General features: G+C 43.9%; 1 protein-coding gene across 1 annotated transcript in view; it reads right to left on the bottom strand.

Annotated features, from left to right (window-relative positions):
• Positions 1-419: 419 nt before the first annotated feature.
• Positions 420-19,310, bottom strand: part of LOC139414897 (elastin microfibril interfacer 1a) — a 51,880-nt gene continuing 32,989 nt past the window's right edge. Inside the window, exons 3-17 of the mRNA XM_071162503.1 lie at positions 16,006-16,205; positions 14,832-14,949; positions 14,364-14,469; positions 13,913-14,133; positions 12,750-13,188; positions 11,439-11,929; positions 11,197-11,245; positions 10,921-11,084; positions 10,619-10,724; positions 7,455-7,670; positions 6,651-6,849; positions 4,841-4,966; positions 4,441-4,458; positions 1,565-1,699; positions 420-918 (exon numbers count right to left, since the gene is read on the bottom strand). Of these exons, the coding sequence (XP_071018604.1) occupies positions 599-918; positions 1,565-1,699; positions 4,441-4,458; positions 4,841-4,966; positions 6,651-6,849; positions 7,455-7,670; positions 10,619-10,724; positions 10,921-11,084; positions 11,197-11,245; positions 11,439-11,929; positions 12,750-13,188; positions 13,913-14,133; positions 14,364-14,469; positions 14,832-14,949; positions 16,006-16,205 (2,908 nt within the window). The 3' untranslated portion in view covers positions 420-598. The remainder of the gene's footprint in view (positions 919-1,564; positions 1,700-4,440; positions 4,459-4,840; positions 4,967-6,650; positions 6,850-7,454; positions 7,671-10,618; positions 10,725-10,920; positions 11,085-11,196; positions 11,246-11,438; positions 11,930-12,749; positions 13,189-13,912; positions 14,134-14,363; positions 14,470-14,831; positions 14,950-16,005; positions 16,206-19,310) is intronic.

Here is a 19,310-nt window from a genome sequence, read left to right as displayed (position 1 = left end):
GCTGGTTTGATTCATTCATGAAGGTATATCTCCTGCTGGTTTGATTCATTCATGAAGGTATATATCCTGCTGGTTTGATTCATTCATGAAGGTATATATCCTGCTGGTTTGATTCATTCATGAAGGTATATCTCCTGCTGGTTTGATTCATTCATGAAGGTATATCTCCTGCTGGTTTGATTCATTCATGAAGGTATATCTCCTGCTGGTTTGATTCATTCATGAAGGTATATCTCTTGCTGGTTTGATTCATTCATGAAGGTATATATCCTGCTGGTTTGATTCATTCATGAAGGTATATCTCCTGCTGGTTTGATTCATTCATGAAGGTATATCTCCTGCTGGTTTGATTCATTCATGAAGGTATATATCCTGCTGGTTTGATTCATTCATGAAGGTATATATCCTGCTGGTTTGATTCATTCATGAAGGTATATCTCCTGCTGGTTTGATTCATTCATGAAGGTATTTCTCTTGCTGGTTTGATTCAATTGTTGATCTCAAGACACTGTTGTTTGTCTCTGTAAGCACCAATTAGACTCATCCCTCTCCTTCAGATCAGCCAATCAGAAGGCCTCACACTGACAGTCTAGCCCAATCAGACGGTCTCATACAGCAGCATCCCGCTGAAGATGGTGAGGGGTTCTGAGGAGTGGGCTAGTTTCCCGGTGACCAGGTCGATACAGACGGTATCTCCCACCTTCATAGGGAGGATGATGTTGAAGACAGCCAGGGCTCCGGGCGTGTGTCTGGCCTCCGCCATGGGTTTCTCCAGTCCCTCTGGTTGGTAGCCTGCAGAGTCCCCACGCGCCACTCCGTAGTTAGACTTAGATAGGACAGCCTCAATCTTCACATTCTTATGGCCTGTCAGGGTAGCGCTGAAGAAGTATCTACCACTCACCGGGGCTGTGAAGTAACCTGGGGAGACAGAGACATGGTTCTGGGTAATAATACCAGTAATATTAACTTTCATTTCGATGGACAACGAAGTTGTCAGATAATAACAGCGTAGTAAATTATATTTGAAGTAACACGCAATAAGTACACAAGCCTTTACTCAAATTGAAAAAATGACTCCAGTCTAAGATTTAAGAACTAAGATGGTAAGGCCTTGACAGAGATATACAAGCAAATTCAAATTTTGAAAAACTCCCATGTCTACTGGGTGAAATTCCACAGTGTGCCGTCACAGCAGCAAGATTTGTGACCTGTTGCCACGAGAAAAGGGCAACCAGTGAAGAACACACACCATTGTAAATACAACCCATATTTATGCTTATTTATTTTATCTTGTGTCCTTTACCATTTGTACATTGTTAAAACACTGTATATTTATATAATATGACATTTGTAATGTCTTTATTGTTTTCAAACTTCTGTATGTGTAATGTTTACTGTTCATTTTTATTGTTTATTTCACTTTATATATTCACTTTATATATTATCTACCTCACTTGCTATGGCAATGTTAACACATGTTTCCCCATGCCAATAAAGCCCTTGAATTGAATTGAATTGAATTGATATATACATGTACAACTCCTGTTAATGCCCAAACACACACCTGTGCCTGGGTTATAGACATCCTTCTCGTTGACAAAGATCTTGTTGAAGACTATCGTTCCAGCCCTGGCCTGAGGGCGGGTCAGAGCTGCTGAGAAGGACAGACGAGGGACGTGGGCGTCTGATCCTGCTGGACCTGGTATCGGGGGAGAGAGGTGTGTTTACTGGTATCGGGGGAGAGAGGTGTGTTTACTGGTATCAGGGGGAGAGAGGTGTGTTTACTGGTATCAGGGGAGAGAGGTGTGTTTATCCTGCTGGATCTGGTATCGGGGGGGAGAGGTGTGTTTACTGGTATCGGGGGAGAGAGGTGTGTTTACTGGTATCAGGGGAGAGAGGTGTGTTTACTGGTATCAGGGGAGAGAGGTGTGTTTACTGGTATCAGGGGAGAGAGGTGTGTTTACTGGTATCAGGGGGAGAGAGGTGTGTTTACTGGTATCAGGGGAGAGAGGTGTGTTTACTGGTATCAGGGGAGAGAGGTGTGTTTATCCTGCTGGACCTGATATCGGGGGAGAGAGGTGTGTTTACTGGTATCGGGGGAGAGAGGTGTGTTTACTGGTATCAGGGGGAGAGAGGTGTGTTTACTGGTATCAGGGGAGAGAGGTGTGTTTATCCTGCTGGATCTGGTATCGGGGGGGAGAGGTGTGTTTACTGGTATCGGGGGAGAGAGGTGTGTTTACTGGTATCAGGGGAGAGAGGTGTGTTTACTGGTATCGGGGGAGAGAGGTGTGTTTACTGGTATCAGGGGGAGAGAGGTGTGTTTACTGGTATCAGAGGAGAGAGGTGTGTTTATCCTGCTGGACCTGGTATCGGGGGAGAGAGGTGTGTTTACTGGTATCAGGGGGAGAGAGGTGTGTTTACTGGTATCAGGGGAGAGAGGTGTGTTTACTGGTATCGGGGGAGAGAAGTGTGTTTACTGGTATCGGGGGAGAGAGGTGTGTTTACTGGTATCAGGGGAGAGAGGTGTGTTTACTGGTATCAGGGGAGAGAGGTGTGTTTATCCTGCTGGACCTGGTATCAGGGGAGAGAGGTGTGTTTACTGGTATCGGGGGAGAGAGGTGTGTTTAATGGTATCAGGGGGAGAGAGGTGTGTTTACTGGTATCAGGGGGAGAGAGGTGTGTTTACTGGTATCAGGGGAGAGAGGTGTGTTTACTGGTATCGGGGGAGAGAGTTGTGTTTATCCTGCTGGACCTGGTATCGGGGGAGAGAGGTGTGTTTACTGGTATCAGGGGAGAGAGGTGTGTTTACTGGTATCAGGGGGAGAGAGGTGTGTTTACTGGTATCAGAGGAGAGGGGTGTGTTTACTGGTATCAGGGGAGAGAGGTGTGTTTACTGGTATCAGGGGGAGAGAGGTGTGTTTACTGGTATCACAGGAGAGAGGTGTGTTTACATACAGCACAGTACATACAGCACAGTACAGTACATACAGCACAGTACATACAGTATATACAGTACAGTACAGTACATGCAGTACATACAGCACAGTACATACAGTACAGTACATACAGTACATACAGTACAGTACAGTGCAGTACATACAGCACAGTACATACAGCACAGTACATACAGTACAGTACATACAGTACATACCGTACATACAGTGCAGTACATACAGCAGAGTACATACAGCACAGTACATACAGTACAGTACAGTACATGCAGTACATACAGCACGGTACATACAGTACATACAGTACAGTACATACAGTACATACCGCACAGTACATACAGTACAGTACATACAGTACATACCACACAGTACATACAGTACATACAGTACATACAGTACAGTACATACAGTACATACCACACAGTACATACAGCACAGTACATACAGTACAGTACATACAGTACATACAGTACAGTACATACAGTACATACAGTACAGTACATACAGTACATACCGCACAGTACATGCAGCACAGTACATACAGTACAGTGCATACAGTACATACAGTACATGGAGTACATACAGTACATACAGTACAGTACATACAGTACATACAGTACATACCGCACAGTACATACAGCACAGGACATACAGTACATACAGTACATACAGTACAGTACATACAGCACAGTACATACAGTACATGCAGTACAGTACATACAGTAGAGTACATACAGCACAGTACATACAGTACATACAGTACAGTATAGTACATACAGTACATACACTACAGTACATACAGCACAGTACATACAGTACATACAGTACAGGATAGTATAGTACATACAGTACAGTATAGTACATACAGTACAGTATAGTACATACAGTATAGTATAGTACACACAGTACAGTATAGTACATACAGTTTAGTACATACAGTGTAGTACATACAGTACAGTATAGTACATACAGTATAGTACATACAGTACAGTATAGTACATACAGTACAGTATAGTACATACAGTATAGTACAGTACATACAGTATAGTACATGCAGTACAGTATAGTACATACAGTACAGTATAGTACATACAGTATAGTACATATAGTATAGTACATACAGTACAGTATAGTACATACAATATAGTACATACAGTATAGTATAGTACACCCAGTACAGTATAGTACATACAGTATAGTATAGTACATACAGTTCAGTATAGTACATACAGTATAGTACATACAGTATAGTACATACAGTACAGCGCATACAGTATAGTACATGCAGTATAGCACATACAGTATAGTACATACAGTATAGTACATGCAGTATAGTACATACAGTACAGTACAGAGTATAAACATGAAACGCTAACGAACATAAATGGTGTAATTCAGTATTGGTGTGGGATTCAACAGAGGGCAGATGAGAGAGTATTCACTCAGATCAATGTTAACATTATTGATGAATAGATACATTATAACATACCTTCTTCACCTCTCAGACCTGGGATGAAAGATGAAAAGAAAACTATTGAATAACGCAACACTGATTTATGGCTCTATTCAATCCGCATGGCAGAAGGATCAGCTCTACTGTGTGAATGAAATTTAGCGGCAAACCCTCCTGCTTTAGTGAAGACTGCATTCATGGTAAAGGCTGTATATTCCGGCTCAATACGCTGCGATACAGATTGAATAGAGATCACTTTAGTTCATTACAGAATTCAATTAATAGTAATGTCATGGTTGTCGTACCTTGATTTGAGAGAAAATAAAACCCTGCACTCTGTACTTGTCAGTATCACACGTGTCTACTGAGACCTCGCAGCCTTTCCCCAGAGCTTCTGTATCACTTTGTGATGATCCAATGTGTGTTTTTGTTTTACCTGGAGGTCCCAGGGGCCCCTCTTTGCCAGGTTTGCCTTGGGGCCCTTCTCTTCCTTGGGGTCCCTTTGGCCCGGGGAGTCCAGAGTAGCCCCTCTCTCCTCTCGGACCGGGCAGACCAGGGGAACCTTACACATGGAAGAAAGGGTGGACAGCTGACGCAAGCACACACATTTTCTCTTTGAAAAATGTAGCTTTTTTCTAGTTTTGTTGTTGATATTTGAATACAAAATAAGTATTTGCAAACAGCACTGTACAGCCTTGATATTCAATACAACCATCAAGAAATCATTCCAGAAAACAGAACAGCTAGAAGATAGAAGCACTCGGTACTAAGTTATGAGTCTACTTTAGTGAGATAAACCACATGCCTAGAAAACTATTGAGCAAGACACGCCACCGACCCACCACAGACACACCACAGACCACCACAGACACACCACAGACACACCACAGACACACCACAGACACACCACAGACCACCACGGACCACCACAGACCACCACAGACACACCACAGTCCAGGGTCCAAGGACAAGATACTCTCTGCTCCAAATAGTCTAGTCAGCAAGATCCACACCAGAGCAGAAAGTTGAGGAGGACAGTTAAAAACTCCCAGACACATAATGGGTTTATTCCTGGTCCGTCCCATTCGTCCTGACCTCGACCATCAACCTCCCTAATGATATCTCTAACTTCTGCATTCTTGAAATGGGGCTTGGGCATTCTCATACGTACACTATATATACAAAAAAAGCATGTGGACACAACCTAAAAATCGTCTGTCCTTTGTTGCAACACTGATTACCGAGTTCCAAACTGCCTCTGGAAGCAACTTCAGTACAATAACTGTTTGTTGGGAGTTTCATGAAATGGGTTTCCATGGCTGAGCAGCCACACACAACCTAAGATCACCATGTGCAATGCCAAGCGTCGGCTGGAGTGGTGTAAAGCTCGCCGCCATTGGACTCTGGAGCAGTGTAAATGCATTCTCTGGAGTGATGAATCCCGCTTCACCATCTGGCAGTCTGATGGATTAATCTGGGTTTGGCAGATGCCAGGAGAACGCTACCTGCCAGAATGCATAATGCCAACTGTAAAGTTTGGCGGAGGAGGAATGATGGTCTGGGGCTGTTTTTCATGTTTGGGGCTAGGCCCCTTAGTACCAGTGAATGGAAATCTTAACACTACAGCATACAATGACATTCTAGACGATTCTGTGCTTCTAACTTTATGGCAACAGTTTGGTGAAGGCTCTTTCCTTGTTTCAGTTTGACAATGCCCCCCGTGCACAAAGCGAGGTCCATACAGAAATGGTTCGTCGAGATCAGCATGGAAGAATGTGACTGGCCTGCACAGAGCTCTGACCTCCAACCCATCGAACACCTTGGGATGAATTGGAACGTTGACTGTGAGCCAGGAGGCCTAATCGCCCAACATCAGTGACCAACCTCACTAATGCTCTTGTGGCTGAATGGAAGCAAGTCCCCGCAGCAATGTTCCAACATCTAGTGGAAATCCTTCCCAGAAGAGTGGAGGCTGTTATAGCAGCAAAGGGGGACCACCTCCTTATTAATGCTCATGATTTTAGAATGAGATGTTTGGCGATACTTTTGATCATGTAGTGTATCTTAGACGTACACTTAACTTCACTCTTAAAGTCCAAATCAACTGAAATAGGAAACAGGATGCACTTTATTGTCCCTGAGGAGAAAATTGTCATCAACTCAATGACTTGGCTATGAAGTTACTAAAAGGTTGTTTCGCCCAACAATTTGGCACATTGCACTTCACCTCCCTTTAGTACACTCACCGACAAAGTCCTCTTGTTTAAAGCTGTGGAACTCCTCGAGGACGTTGAGGACAGAGGTGTTGAGCCTGTTGATGTCAGAGTGAACGTCTGGAAGCTGGACGTGCTGGATGTTGTCGATGGACTCGTCGTGGAAAATGACCGTAGAGTTGAGCGTGTTGACACAGTTCCACAGCCCTGACACGTGTCTGTTCAGCCCCTCCTTGATAATAATAATAAAAAATGATTATACTCAACGTCAGCCAATCAAGAACTCCAAGGACAAAACACAAATGTAAAAAAAAAAAAAAAGATTAAAAAAAAGTTCCTTAAAAAGAGATGCAGGCCTCCCGGGTGGTGCAGTGGTTAAGGGCGCTGTACTGCAGCACCAGCTGTGCCACCAGAGACTCTGGGTTCGCGCCCAGGCTCTGTCGCGACCGGGAGGTCCGTGGGGCACAATTGGCCTAGCGTCGTCCAGGTTAGGGAGGGTTTGGCCGGTAGGGAAATCCTTGTCTCATCGCGCACCAGTGACTCCTGTGGCGGGCCGGGTGCAGTGCGTGCTAACCAAGGTCGCCAGGTGCATGGTGTTTCCTCCGTGTTTCCTCCGACACATTGGTGCGGCTGGCTTCCGGGTTGGATGCGCGCTGTGTTAAGAAGCAGTGCGTCTTGGTTGGGTTGTGTATCGGAGGACGCATGACTTTCAACCTTCGTCTCTCCCGAGCCCGTATGGGAGTTGTAGCGATGAGACAAGATAGTAGCTACTACAACAATTGGATACCATGAAATTGGGGAGAAAAAGGGGTCAAATTGAAAAAAAAGGTTCACTACCTTGATCTTGGCCAGGCTGTTGGAGACACCATCCAGTCGGCCACAGACGTCCTCCATCTTGGAAAGCCTCTTGTCCAGCCCGTCCCCGGAACGCCAACACTCCCCAATCTCCGTCACGTATTTACTGGTGATGGTCTTTATCTCACGACCCAGGTCAGTGAAGCGCCCGCTGGTGTCCTTGACGTGCTCGTCTAGCTCTGTCTGCACCTGGTCCAACTTGGGGAAGGAGAGGTTGACAAGTGACTCATTACAATACAATACAGAACTGTGAAATATAACTGTGCAATATAAAATTGATTTGCAGTATACAGGAACCATGTACAGTGCATTCGGAAAGCATTAGGACCCCTTGACTTTTTCCCCACATTTTGTTACGTTACAGCCTTATTCTAAAAGGGATGAATTTGTCAATCTACACACAATATCACATCATGACAAAGCAAGAACAGTTTTTTTGCAAAAAAAAACGACATGTAAAGATGACATTTATATAAGTATTCAGACCCTTTACTCAGTACTTTGTTGAAGCACCTTTGGCAGCGATTACAGCCCCAAGTCTTCTTGGGTATGACGCTACAAGCTTGGCAAGCCTGTATTTGGGGAGTTTCTCCCATTCTTCTCTGCAGAGGGCTCTATTTTAACAAACCTAACGTAGATATCAGTCTAAGGGATCTAATCATTTAACAAACCTAACACAATGGGAAATCTAAGCGCTGGCAGTAGCACTGTAGGTCCCTGCATGTGTCAGAAATATTTCTGCTATATTCACAGCTGTATGAGTGCAATAGCTGGTGGTATGTAAATATATTGTCCCATGTTTTATGAGTTGGAATAAAAGATCCTAGAAATGTTCCATACACACAAAAAAAGCTTATTTCTCTCCAATTTTGTGCACAAATTTGTTTACATCCCAGTTAGTGAGCATTTCCCTTTTGCCAAGATAATCCATCCACCTGACAGGTGTGGCATATCAAGAAACTGATTAAACAGCATGATCATTACACACGTGCACCTTGTGCTGTGGACATTAGGACATTAAAATGTTCTTTACCTGACTTGCTTTTCAAAGATGGCTAGAAATGTACACGTTTTGCGCCCTTGTAGGAAGCAACCAATCCCACATTATTAACTAGAAATGACCTATAAACAAAATGTGCACAGGTGGCTACATGCAGCTCTCGCTTTGATGACAAAACAAGCACATATATACTCACTACCGCTCATGCTGTAAACACAGTCCAGTTCAAAGTGAACGGCACAGATCCATATATGGCCATGGCTATTTGCATATAGGCCTACTGCAGCTCTGATTGGTTATGGCGCACCTACTGGCCCGAGTCGTGCATGTCAATGCAATAGACTCCAACTCCAATGCCAAATAACCACCAGTCAGGAGGATCCAGACAGCCCAAGAGGTATGCTTAGCTACGCAGATAAATAGACATATATTTTTACCTAGAAATAAGCATAGTGATTATGGCTCTAGACTGCAGGAAACCGCTATTTTCAGGTGTTTGAATTATTATTTATTTTTTTATTCAACTTCCGGACAGGGGGCACCCCTCCCAGACCACCCCCCCCCCAGCCATTCTCACGTACTTTGTGCACCCTCAGATGTTTTGGGGTGAATGACGCCCCTGGTTGAGATTACATTAAAAGTCCATGGCGCGAGTGATCAATGCTGTTTGAGATTCTGCTCAGATTATAACAGCAATTGTGAAAATCTCCACAGACCTGCGACCCTTTGCACACTTTCTTCAACATGCAAGCTACAACCAGCTACATTTTACCCTGAGTCTCTCTCTAGTTGAGTCTCTCTCTAGTTGAGTCTCTCTCTAGTTGAGTCTCTCTCTAGTTGAGTCTCTCTCTAGTTGAGTCTCTCTATAGTTGAGTCTCTCTCTAGTTGAGTCTCTCTCTAGTTGAGTCTCTCTCTAGTTGAGTCTCTCTCTAGGTGAGTCTCTCTCTAGGTGAGTCTCTCTCTAGGTGAGTCTCTCTCTAGTCATGGCTTTAAAAAGTTTTTAAATCAAAGTATCGATTTTGCTGTGAGTTCAAGGCTTCTTTTGACGCGGTGATATAGATCCATCTGATTGGCCAGCGGTATGCCTATAGCTGCACTTGATTTGCTCTCTGGGTTGGCAGACTTCTACCTTCAGACATAGGAAATGGTTCAAAATGGGAACACTTTGTGTTCCCGGCTGAATCAAATACACATACAGTACCACCAACAGCACACAAAAAAAAGAGCGTTGTCTTTTTTTTACAGACATTTTGGGGGATCGACTGGTTGGTTACCACTGCCCAGTGGCCAATATGCATTGTCTATTTGTAGTTGAACCCTAGGTTGAATTAGAACAATTGCTGTTGATGACTTTGCTATTTTTTTTAAATTATAGAGTATGGTACATTTAATTTGCTTTGTTAAACCTACCCTTTGGAATGACTTTGATAGCAACTGTAAAACTATTTAGCTATTAAGAGATCTCGCAATAATCATTCGCACGATAGCACATTGGCAGCAGTCAGGGACAAATGTCAATCCTAAGAATGGCTGGGCTTGGTTAAAACACTGGAAGGGAGACCAAAGACCAGCTGTAGATAGATCAACTCTCCAGAAATGAGGTGCTGTAGATAGATCAACTCTCCAGAAATGAGGTGCTGTAGATAGATCAACTCTCCAGTAGGAGGTGCTGTAATGTAGATAGATCAACTCTCCAGTAGGAGGTGCTGTAGATAGATCAACTCTCCAGTAGGAGGTGCTGTAGATAGATCAACTCTCCAGTAATGAGGTGCTGTAGATAGATCAACTCTCCAGTAGGAGGTGCTGTAATGTAGATAGATCAACTCTCCAGAAATGAGGTGCTGTAGATAGATCAACTCTCCAGTAGGAGGTGCTGCCCAGCCTATAGTTGAAAATTGGTTACCATGATGACCTAATCCTGTGGTTGAAATTTCAGCCTCTATACAACAGTTGATTACGTAGATTCCACATCACAATACTTTGACATATTACTTTGAAACAACTTTGAAACATGTTGAAACAATGTTAAAACATGTTGAAACAACGTTGATTCAAACAGTTTCTGCCCAGTGGGAATTGTCTGTCTGCAAACAATGAAAACGCAGTACACTTTCTGTTAAAAACAGACAATAAAAGTATATCTAACCTCAGACATGATGTTATCCTTGGTAGAGCCCAGGTCTGTGATGGTGTTGCCATGCCTCTGGACTGTATTACCTAGCCCCTTCACAGAGTCATTCAGGGTAGTAAACCTGTATAACAGTGGTGGGTTATACTAATGACATAACATCTAATATCAAATCAGATCATCTTGTTTTATCAGAGGGGATGCGTCCCAAATGGGACCCTAGTTAATTTATAGTGCACTACTTTATAGCTCAGAGAGCCCAAAAGTAGTGCACTACATAGGGAATAATAGTGCCATTTGGAACGCAAGGGAAGATTTACCTGATGGTGAACTTGGATAGTTCCCCCTGGATGGATTTCAGGTCCGTGCCCAACCGTCCGTGGAGGGTCGTATGTCCGTCCAGGTTTTTCTTTAGGTCCGCCAGGCCGGTCTTACACTTCCCTGTGCACTCCTCCACTTCCTCCTTCAGCCTCCCCACTTCCTCCTTTTAGATAACAAACATACACAGCTATATGTTCACACATGACAGATACAACTACAGATTAGTAAACATTAACATATAGTCATCAAAATGACTTTTCATTCATGTCATTTACCTGCAGGTTGGAGCACAGCTGGGAACAAGAAGAGTCCTCCGAGTCAAACCTGTTGAGAGCAAGATGGCGGCTGTTACTGTGGTGAAAGACACTATGCATTTTACTTTGCTATTAAATAACTACACACACACACACACACACACACACACACACACACACACACACACACACACACACACACACACACACACACACACACACACACACACACACACACACACACACAAAACAAATAATCAAACCTGTTGCGCAGGTTGGTCAGTTCCTTTTGGCACCTCCCGATGGCGCTGTTGGTGCTGTTGGTGAACGACTGCAGGTCTCGTTCTACTGTGCTACAGATGGAGCAGTCGTCCACGCTCCGCCCCAGCGTCTCCACCTCCGTGACTATCTGATTGAAGCGCTCGCCGTCCTCCCCCGTCAATCCTTTGATCTTCTTGACGTCGTTGCTGAGCTCCACCACTCTGTCTATTATAGAGTCGCCAGTCAGCGATAGGTCCTTGAGTCTGGTATCAAACTTCTGGATGTCCCCCTTGTTGGCCACTACTTTCCACGCCAGGGTCTTGACCATGTCTTCTGTCTTACGGCCTTTCCCGTTGGGGCCGCAGGTCTCGGAGCACATGTCCACTGTCCTCGACAGTTTGGTGTCGATAAAGTTTGTTGTGTTCTCTAGTTGACCCAGTCGTCGGCTGTGGTCGGTAACCGTGTCCGTCAGGACTGTGAGGTCCAGCTCCACCTTGAAGATATAGAGGAATAGTAGGTAGGTAGTCTACATGACACCCCCTGGACAGGACACCCTCTTGACAGGACACTAGTCTATCTCCTGTTTTTGTAGTGAGAGACAGCTTGATGTACCAGTACACCCCCTGGACAGGACACTAGTCTATCTCCTGTTTCTGTAGTGAGACAGTTTGATGTACCAGTACACCCTCTTGACAGGACACTAGTCTATCTCCTGTTTTTGTAGTGAGAGACAGCTTGATGTACCAGTACACCCCCTGGACAGGACACTAGTCTATCTCCTGTTTCTGTAGTGAGAGACAGCTTGATGTACCAGTACACCCCCTGGACAGGACACTAGTCTATCTCCTGTTTCTGTAGAGAGTCAGCTTGATGTACCAGTACACCCCCTGGACAGGACACTAGTCTATCTCCTGTTTCTGTAGAGAGTCAGCTTGATGTACCAGTACACCCCCTGGACAGGACACTAGTCTATCTCCTGTTTCTGTAGTGAGAGACAGCTTGATGTACCAGTACACCCCCTGGACAGGGCACTAGTCTATCTCCTGTTTCTGTAGAGAGACAGCTAGATGTACCAGTACACCCCCTGGACAGGACACTAGTCTATCTCCTGTTTCTGTAGAGAGTCAGCTTGATGTACCAGTACACCCCCTGGACAGGACACTAGTCTATCTCCTGTTTCTGTAGAGAGTCAGCTTGATGTACCAGTACACCCCCTGGACAGGACACTAGTCTGTCGCAGGGCCTTAACCCAATCCAACATGTGTTTTTAATGTAGGCTTGTGCACAGCGCTGCATCAGAGAAGTATAATTACCTTGCCTATCCTGTAGCCGAGGTCATCCATGTGGCTGAGGACTATGTTACGGATGGTGGTGACCTCTCTCTGCAGGTTGTCCTTCATGTTGTTTCCTGTGTTGGTGAACTTCTGTTCGGTCTTCCTCACCGTGTTGTTCAGCCTCCTCTCCACCTCCCTCAGTCGACTGTTCAACTTCTCCTCCGTCACCTTCGTCCTCCCTCCTTTCTCACCTCCTCCTCCTTCACCCGACCCACCACCCAGCTCCTTGTCCAGGCGCTCTTTGATGACATCATAGCCCTGTGCTGTGGCGTTAAACTTCCCCTCCGTGGTGGTCAGCCTCCTGTCCATCTCTGTGACGGTGTTGCAGCAGCCCTGTGTACGTTCCATCTCCCTCCTGGTGACGTCCATGTTGTGGCGATAGTGTTGCTCCATGGAACTCAGCAACTTCTCCAGAGCACTAATTCAAATTGAATTTTATTTGGTCACATGGTTAGCAGATGTTAATGTGAGTGTAGCGAAATGCTTGTGCTTCTAGTTCCGACAATGCAGTAGTAAGCAACGAGTAATCTAACCTAACAATTTCACAACAGCTACCTTATACACACAAGTGTAAAGGAATGAAAGAATATGTACATAAAGATATATTTAATTTGACCTTTATTTAACTAGGCAAGTCAGTTAAGAACAAATTCTTATTTTCAATGACGGCCTAGGAACAGCGGGTTAACTGCCTTGTTCAGGGGCAGAACGACAGATTTGTACCTTGTCAGCTCGGGGGGTTTGAACTTGCAACCTTCCGGTTACTAGTCCAACGCTCTAACCACTAGGCTACCCTGCCGCCCCATATATGAATGAGTGATGGTACAGAACGGCATAGGCAAGATGCAGTAGATGATATAGAGTACAGTATATACATATACATATGAGATGAGTAATGTAGGGTATGTAAACATTATATTGTGGCATAGTTTAAAGTGGCTAGTGATACATGTATTACATAAAGATGGCAAGATGCAGTAGATGGTGGGGTGAAATTAGTGCCAACTAATAATTTGTTCCGAATTCAATATTTACTTATTGCCTTGAAATTACAGTTTGTCAATTTAATTTCTGAATACTAATTTTAATATATTTGAAATCAGATTAAATTTCTGTTGTTGGCAAGTCCTATTCCTCCATACCTGATCCTCTCCTGGTCACTCTTCTGCTGCTTCCTCATGTCCTCCACCCCGCTCTGGCAGGAGGAGCACGACAGACTGACCCTCCTCTCCAGCTCGCGGAGGATCTCCTCCTTCATGGCGTCCATCTTGCCTGTGACAGCCCCGTCTAGCTCATTGCCGCGGGAACCTCTGTCGCCATTGACCAAATGGTTGTTGATGGACAGCAGGGTCTGGTCGTGGACCTGAGAGGAGAAAAGAGTAGAGGATAGTGTTTGGGGGCTGTTTACACAGAAATGTTGTGTGTGTGTGTATGTGTGTGTGTGTGTGTGTGTACCTGCGTGTGTGTGTGTGTGTGTGTGTACCTGCGTGTGTGTGTGTGTGTGTGTGTGTGTGTGTGTGTGTGTGTGTGTGTGTGTGTGTGTGTGTGTGTGTGTGTGTGTGCGTGCGTGTGTTTGTGTGTGTGTGTGTGTACCTGCGTGCGATTGTCCAGTTGGTCAAGTTTGGTCTGAATGTAGTGGATGGTCTCTTTCATAGGCTTGGCTGCGTCTGCAGGGGTCCTGTCTCCATTCAGGCCTGGCCTGTGGGGTCCAAAATCAAAGCTATAAGCACATTAAAAATAGCTATTGATGCTGGATAAGATATCATAGTGTTTCTATTCCCAAAAGTGAATTTACGTTCTATGTTCAGTATCTTAGTTTTACCAGTATCCGTTTATTTGTAGAAAATAATCAAGATTTGTTTTTCTTCCCAGCACATTATTTACAAGAAATAACAAGCAGCACAGCATTCTACCAAATTAATTAGACACATTTAGTAAAACCATTTATTATTAGAAATTCGCTTTTGGGAGCAGTACAACTCTGTGGGGTAATCTTTTAGTGTCCGGCCCAAATGGAATCCTATTCCCTACATAATGCACTACTGTTTGTGTTGGTCTGACCTCCTAGTTCCGTCTTGGAGCCTCAGGTTCATGCCCGTCATGGTGGACTGTATGTCACGGAGGTCCTTGGTCAACCTCTGAATAGTCTCCTCCATCTGTCTCATCTTGTCATTGTCAACTGGAGCAGGGAGACACAGGTTTATCGTTCAACATTCAAAACTAACAGCCTTTTTCCCAGACAAAGATTCTCCATTCAACATTCAAAACTAACATCCTTTTTCCCAGACAAAGATTCTCCATTCAACATTCAAAACTAACAGCCTTTTTCCAGGACAAAGATTCTCCATTCAACATTCAAAACTAACAGCCTTTTTCCCAGACAAAGATTCTCCATTCAAAACTAACAGCCTTTTTCCCAGACAAAGATTCTCCATTCAAAACTAACAGCCTTTTTCCCAGACAAAGATTCTCCATTCAAAGCACTTTTAAGTCCAGGACAAAGCTTAATCTGTGCCTGGGAAAACAGCCCATAGAGTTCTTTGAATTAAGAGTTTTCCAAACCAATACATTCTTGTGACTGTCCAAGTATTGAGCCACAAAGCCACATTTCCTAGCTTCAACTTATCCAAGCAAATGGACTTGGACTGTTCTTTGATAATGAAATATAGTGATCTACCCTATATTAATAACTGTGTCAGAGATGATGTGTGAGAGAGATGTTATATTAATAACTGTGTCAGAGATGATGTGTGAGAGAGATGTTATATTAATAACTGTGTCAGAGATGATGTGTGAGAGAGATGTTATATTAATAACTGTGTCAGAGATGATGTGTGAGAGAGATGTTATATTAATAACTGTGTCAGAGATGATGTGTGAGAGAGATGTTATATTAATAACTGTGTCAGAGATGATGTGTGAGAGAGATGTTATATTAATAACTGTGTCAGAGATGATGTGTGAGAGAGATGTTATATTAATAACTGTGTCAGAGATGATGTGTGAGAGAGATGTTATATTAATAACTGTGTCAGAGATGATGTGTGAGAGAGATGTTATATTAATAACTGTGTCAGAGATGATGTGTGAGAGAGATGTTATATTAATAACTGTGTCAGAGATGATGTGTGAGAGAGATGTTATATTAATAACTGTGTCAGAGATGATGTGTGAGAGAGATGTTATATTAATAACTGTGTCAGAGATTATGTGTGAGAGAAATGTTGAAACCTACCCTCTCCACCCTTCTGCCCAGCTCCATTGTTATATCCGGTCTGTGTGACGTGAGGTCGTCCCGCTGTGACCTGGCTGTCCCCGGTCCCTGTTGGACCATCATAGCAGTCGTCCCCGGAGTAACCATGACAACACTTCCACTCCATCTCTGTCACCATCTTATAGGCCACCTTGTACCTGGGCCTCCGGTACGTACGATACCTGCAGTGGAAACAGGTGAGACACAGTTAAAGATGAAACAGGTGAAGATGAGACAGGTAAAGGTGAGACAGGTAAAGATGAGACAGGTAAAGATGAGACAGGTAAAGATGAGACAGTTAAAGATGAAACAGGTGAAGATGAGACAGGTAAAGATGAAACAGGTAAAGGTGAGACAGGTAAAGATGAAACAGGTAAAGGTGAGACAGGTAAAGAGTAAACAGGTAAAGGTGAGACAGGTAAAGGTGAGACAGGTAAAGATGAGACAGGTAAAGATGAGACAGGTAAAGATGAGACAGGTAAAGATGAGACAGTGAAAGATGAGACAGGTAAAGGTGAGACAGGTAAAGGTGAGACAGGTAAAGATGAAACAGGTAAAGATGAGACAGGTAAAGGTGAGACAGGTAAAGATGAGACAGGTAAAGGTGAGACAGTTAAAGATGAAACAGGTAAAGATGAGACAGGTAAAGATGAGACAGGTAAAGATGAAACAAGTAAAGATGAGACAGGTAAAGATGAAACAGGTAAAGATGAGACAGGTAAAGATGAGACAGGCAAAGATGAAACAGGTAAAGATGAGACAGGTAAAGATGAGACAGGTAAAGATGAAACAGGTAAAGATGAAACAGGTAAAGATGAGACAGGTAAAGGTGAGACAGGTAAAGATGAAACAGGTAAAGATGAGACAGGTAAAGATGAAACAGGTAAAGATGAGACAGGTAAAGATGAGACAGGTAAAGATGAAACAGGTAAAGGTGAGACAGGTAAAGGTGAGACAGGTAAAGATGAAACAGGTAAAGATGAGACAGGTAAAGATGAAACAGGTAAAGATGAGACAGGTAAAGGTGAGACAGGTAAAGATGAGACAGGTAAAGATGAGACAGGTAAAGGTGAGACAGGTAAAGATGAGACAGGTAAAGGTGAGACAGGTAAAGATGAGACAGGTAAAGATGAGACAGGTAAAGATGAGACAGGTAAAGATTAAACAGGTAAAGATGAGACAGGTAAAGATGAGACAGGTAAAGGTGAGACAGGTAAAGGTGAGACAGGTAAAGGTGAGACAGGTAAAGATGAGACAGGTAAAGGTGAGACAGGTAAAGAGTAAACAGGTAAAGGTGAGACAGGTAGGGTGAGACAGGTAAAGATGAGACAGGTAAAGATGAAATAGGTAAAGGTGAGACAGGTAAAGGTGAGACAGGTGCTGATGTACCCATAGAAGGTCAGTACTATATTTGAGTCACTGTTCGTGAGGAAAGCCAGTTGCAGAGTAAACGTCTCAATTTCCCTGCTTTCACTTTATTCTTTATTCTCTTAAGATCTAAATGAGGATTAATGTTGACGAGGCTGTGGATGATTTTATTCTCTTAAAATCTAAATGAGGATTAATGTTGACGAGGCTGTGGATGATTTTATTCTCTTAAAATCTAAATGAGGATTCATGTTGACGAGGCTGTGGATGATTTTATTCTCTTAAAATCTAAATGAGGATTCATGTTGACGAGGCTGTGGATGATTTTATTCTCTTAAGATCTAAATGAGGATTCATGTTGACGAGGCTGTGGATGATTTTATTCTCTTAAAATCTAAATGAGGATTAATGTTGACGAGGCTGTGGATGATTTTATTCTTTTAAGATCTAAATGAGGATTAATGTTGACGAGGTTGTATATTATTTATTCTGTTAAGATCTAATTGAGGGTTAATGTTGGCGAGGTTGTATATTATTTATTCTGTTAAGATCTAATTGAGGGTTAATGTTGGCTAGGTTGTATATTATTTATTCTGTTAAGATCTAATTGAGGGTTAATGTTGGCGAGGCTGTGGAGTATTTATTCTGTTAACGTTATTGGACTTCATGGTCTGTTAGAGCAGATCATTAAAACATTGTTAGAAATGACCTGTTTACCGGAGGCACTGATGGTTCTTCATGGCAGCTTCATACAGTACACACACACACACACACACACACACACACACACACACACACACACACACACACACACACACACACACACACACACAAACACAAACAAACACAAACACACACACACACACACACACACACATACAAACACACACACAAACAAACAAACACACACACACACACACACACACACACACACACACACACATACTACTTGTACAAGAAACATGTCATGAAAATACTTAAACATCCAACGTCTCTGCCTCCCTCTTTAAAAGAGCGTGAGAAAACGAGAGCACACACACTTCTTAAAGACACAGGGGTTTTTGTGGAGGGAGCAGTGTCTAGACTGTGGTGCCTGTAATCACTTAGCATATGCTTCCCAAATGGCATCATATTCCTCTGCTCACTCTGAGGTATATGGGCGGGACAACTCCTTTCAGCTGGCCTATATCTTGAATAAGGAACAACTTAGGGCCAAACATGAAGCCCTTTAGGGGGGATAGGTAGAAAGGAGGGATAGGGAGAGAGGAGAGTGGAGGGAGAGAGGAGAGAGGAGGGATAGGGAGAGAGGAGAGAGGAGGGAGAGAGGAGAGAGGAGGGAGAGAGGAGGGATAGGGAGAGAGGAGGGATAGGGAGAGAGGAGAGGAGGGATAGTAAGATGAGAGGGATAGGGAGAGAGGAGGGATAGGGAGAGAGGAGGGATAGGGAGAGAGGAGGGATAGAGAGAGAGGAGGGATAGTGAGAGAGGAGGGATAGAGAGAGAGGAGGGATAGGGAGATGAGAGGGATAGGGAGATGAGAGGGATAGGGAGAGAGGAGGGATAGGGAGAGAGGAGGGATAGTGAGAGAGGATGGATAGAGAGAGAGGAGGGATAGGGAGATGAGAGGGATAGGGAGAGAGGAGGGATAGGGAGATGAGAGGGATAGGGAGAGAGGAGGGATAGGGAGAGAGGAGGGATAGGGAGAGAGGAGAGATAGGGAGAGAGGAGAGATAGGGAGAGATGAGGGATAGGGAGAGAGGATGGATAGGGAGATGAGAGGGATAGGGAGAGAGGAGGGATAGGTAGAGAGGAGGGATAGGGAGAGAGGAGAGATAGGGAGAGAGGAGGGATAGGGAGAGAGGAAAGATAGGGAGAGAGGAGGGATAGGGAGAGAGGAGGGATAGGGAGAGAGGATGGATAG

Source organism: Oncorhynchus clarkii, chromosome 8, assembly GCF_045791955.1.
Source record: "Oncorhynchus clarkii lewisi isolate Uvic-CL-2024 chromosome 8, UVic_Ocla_1.0, whole genome shotgun sequence".
NCBI classification, from domain to species: Eukaryota; Metazoa; Chordata; class Actinopteri; order Salmoniformes; family Salmonidae; genus Oncorhynchus; species Oncorhynchus clarkii.
Note: the sequence above shows the minus strand (reverse complement) of the source record. Positions and strands in the feature narration are given on the sequence as shown.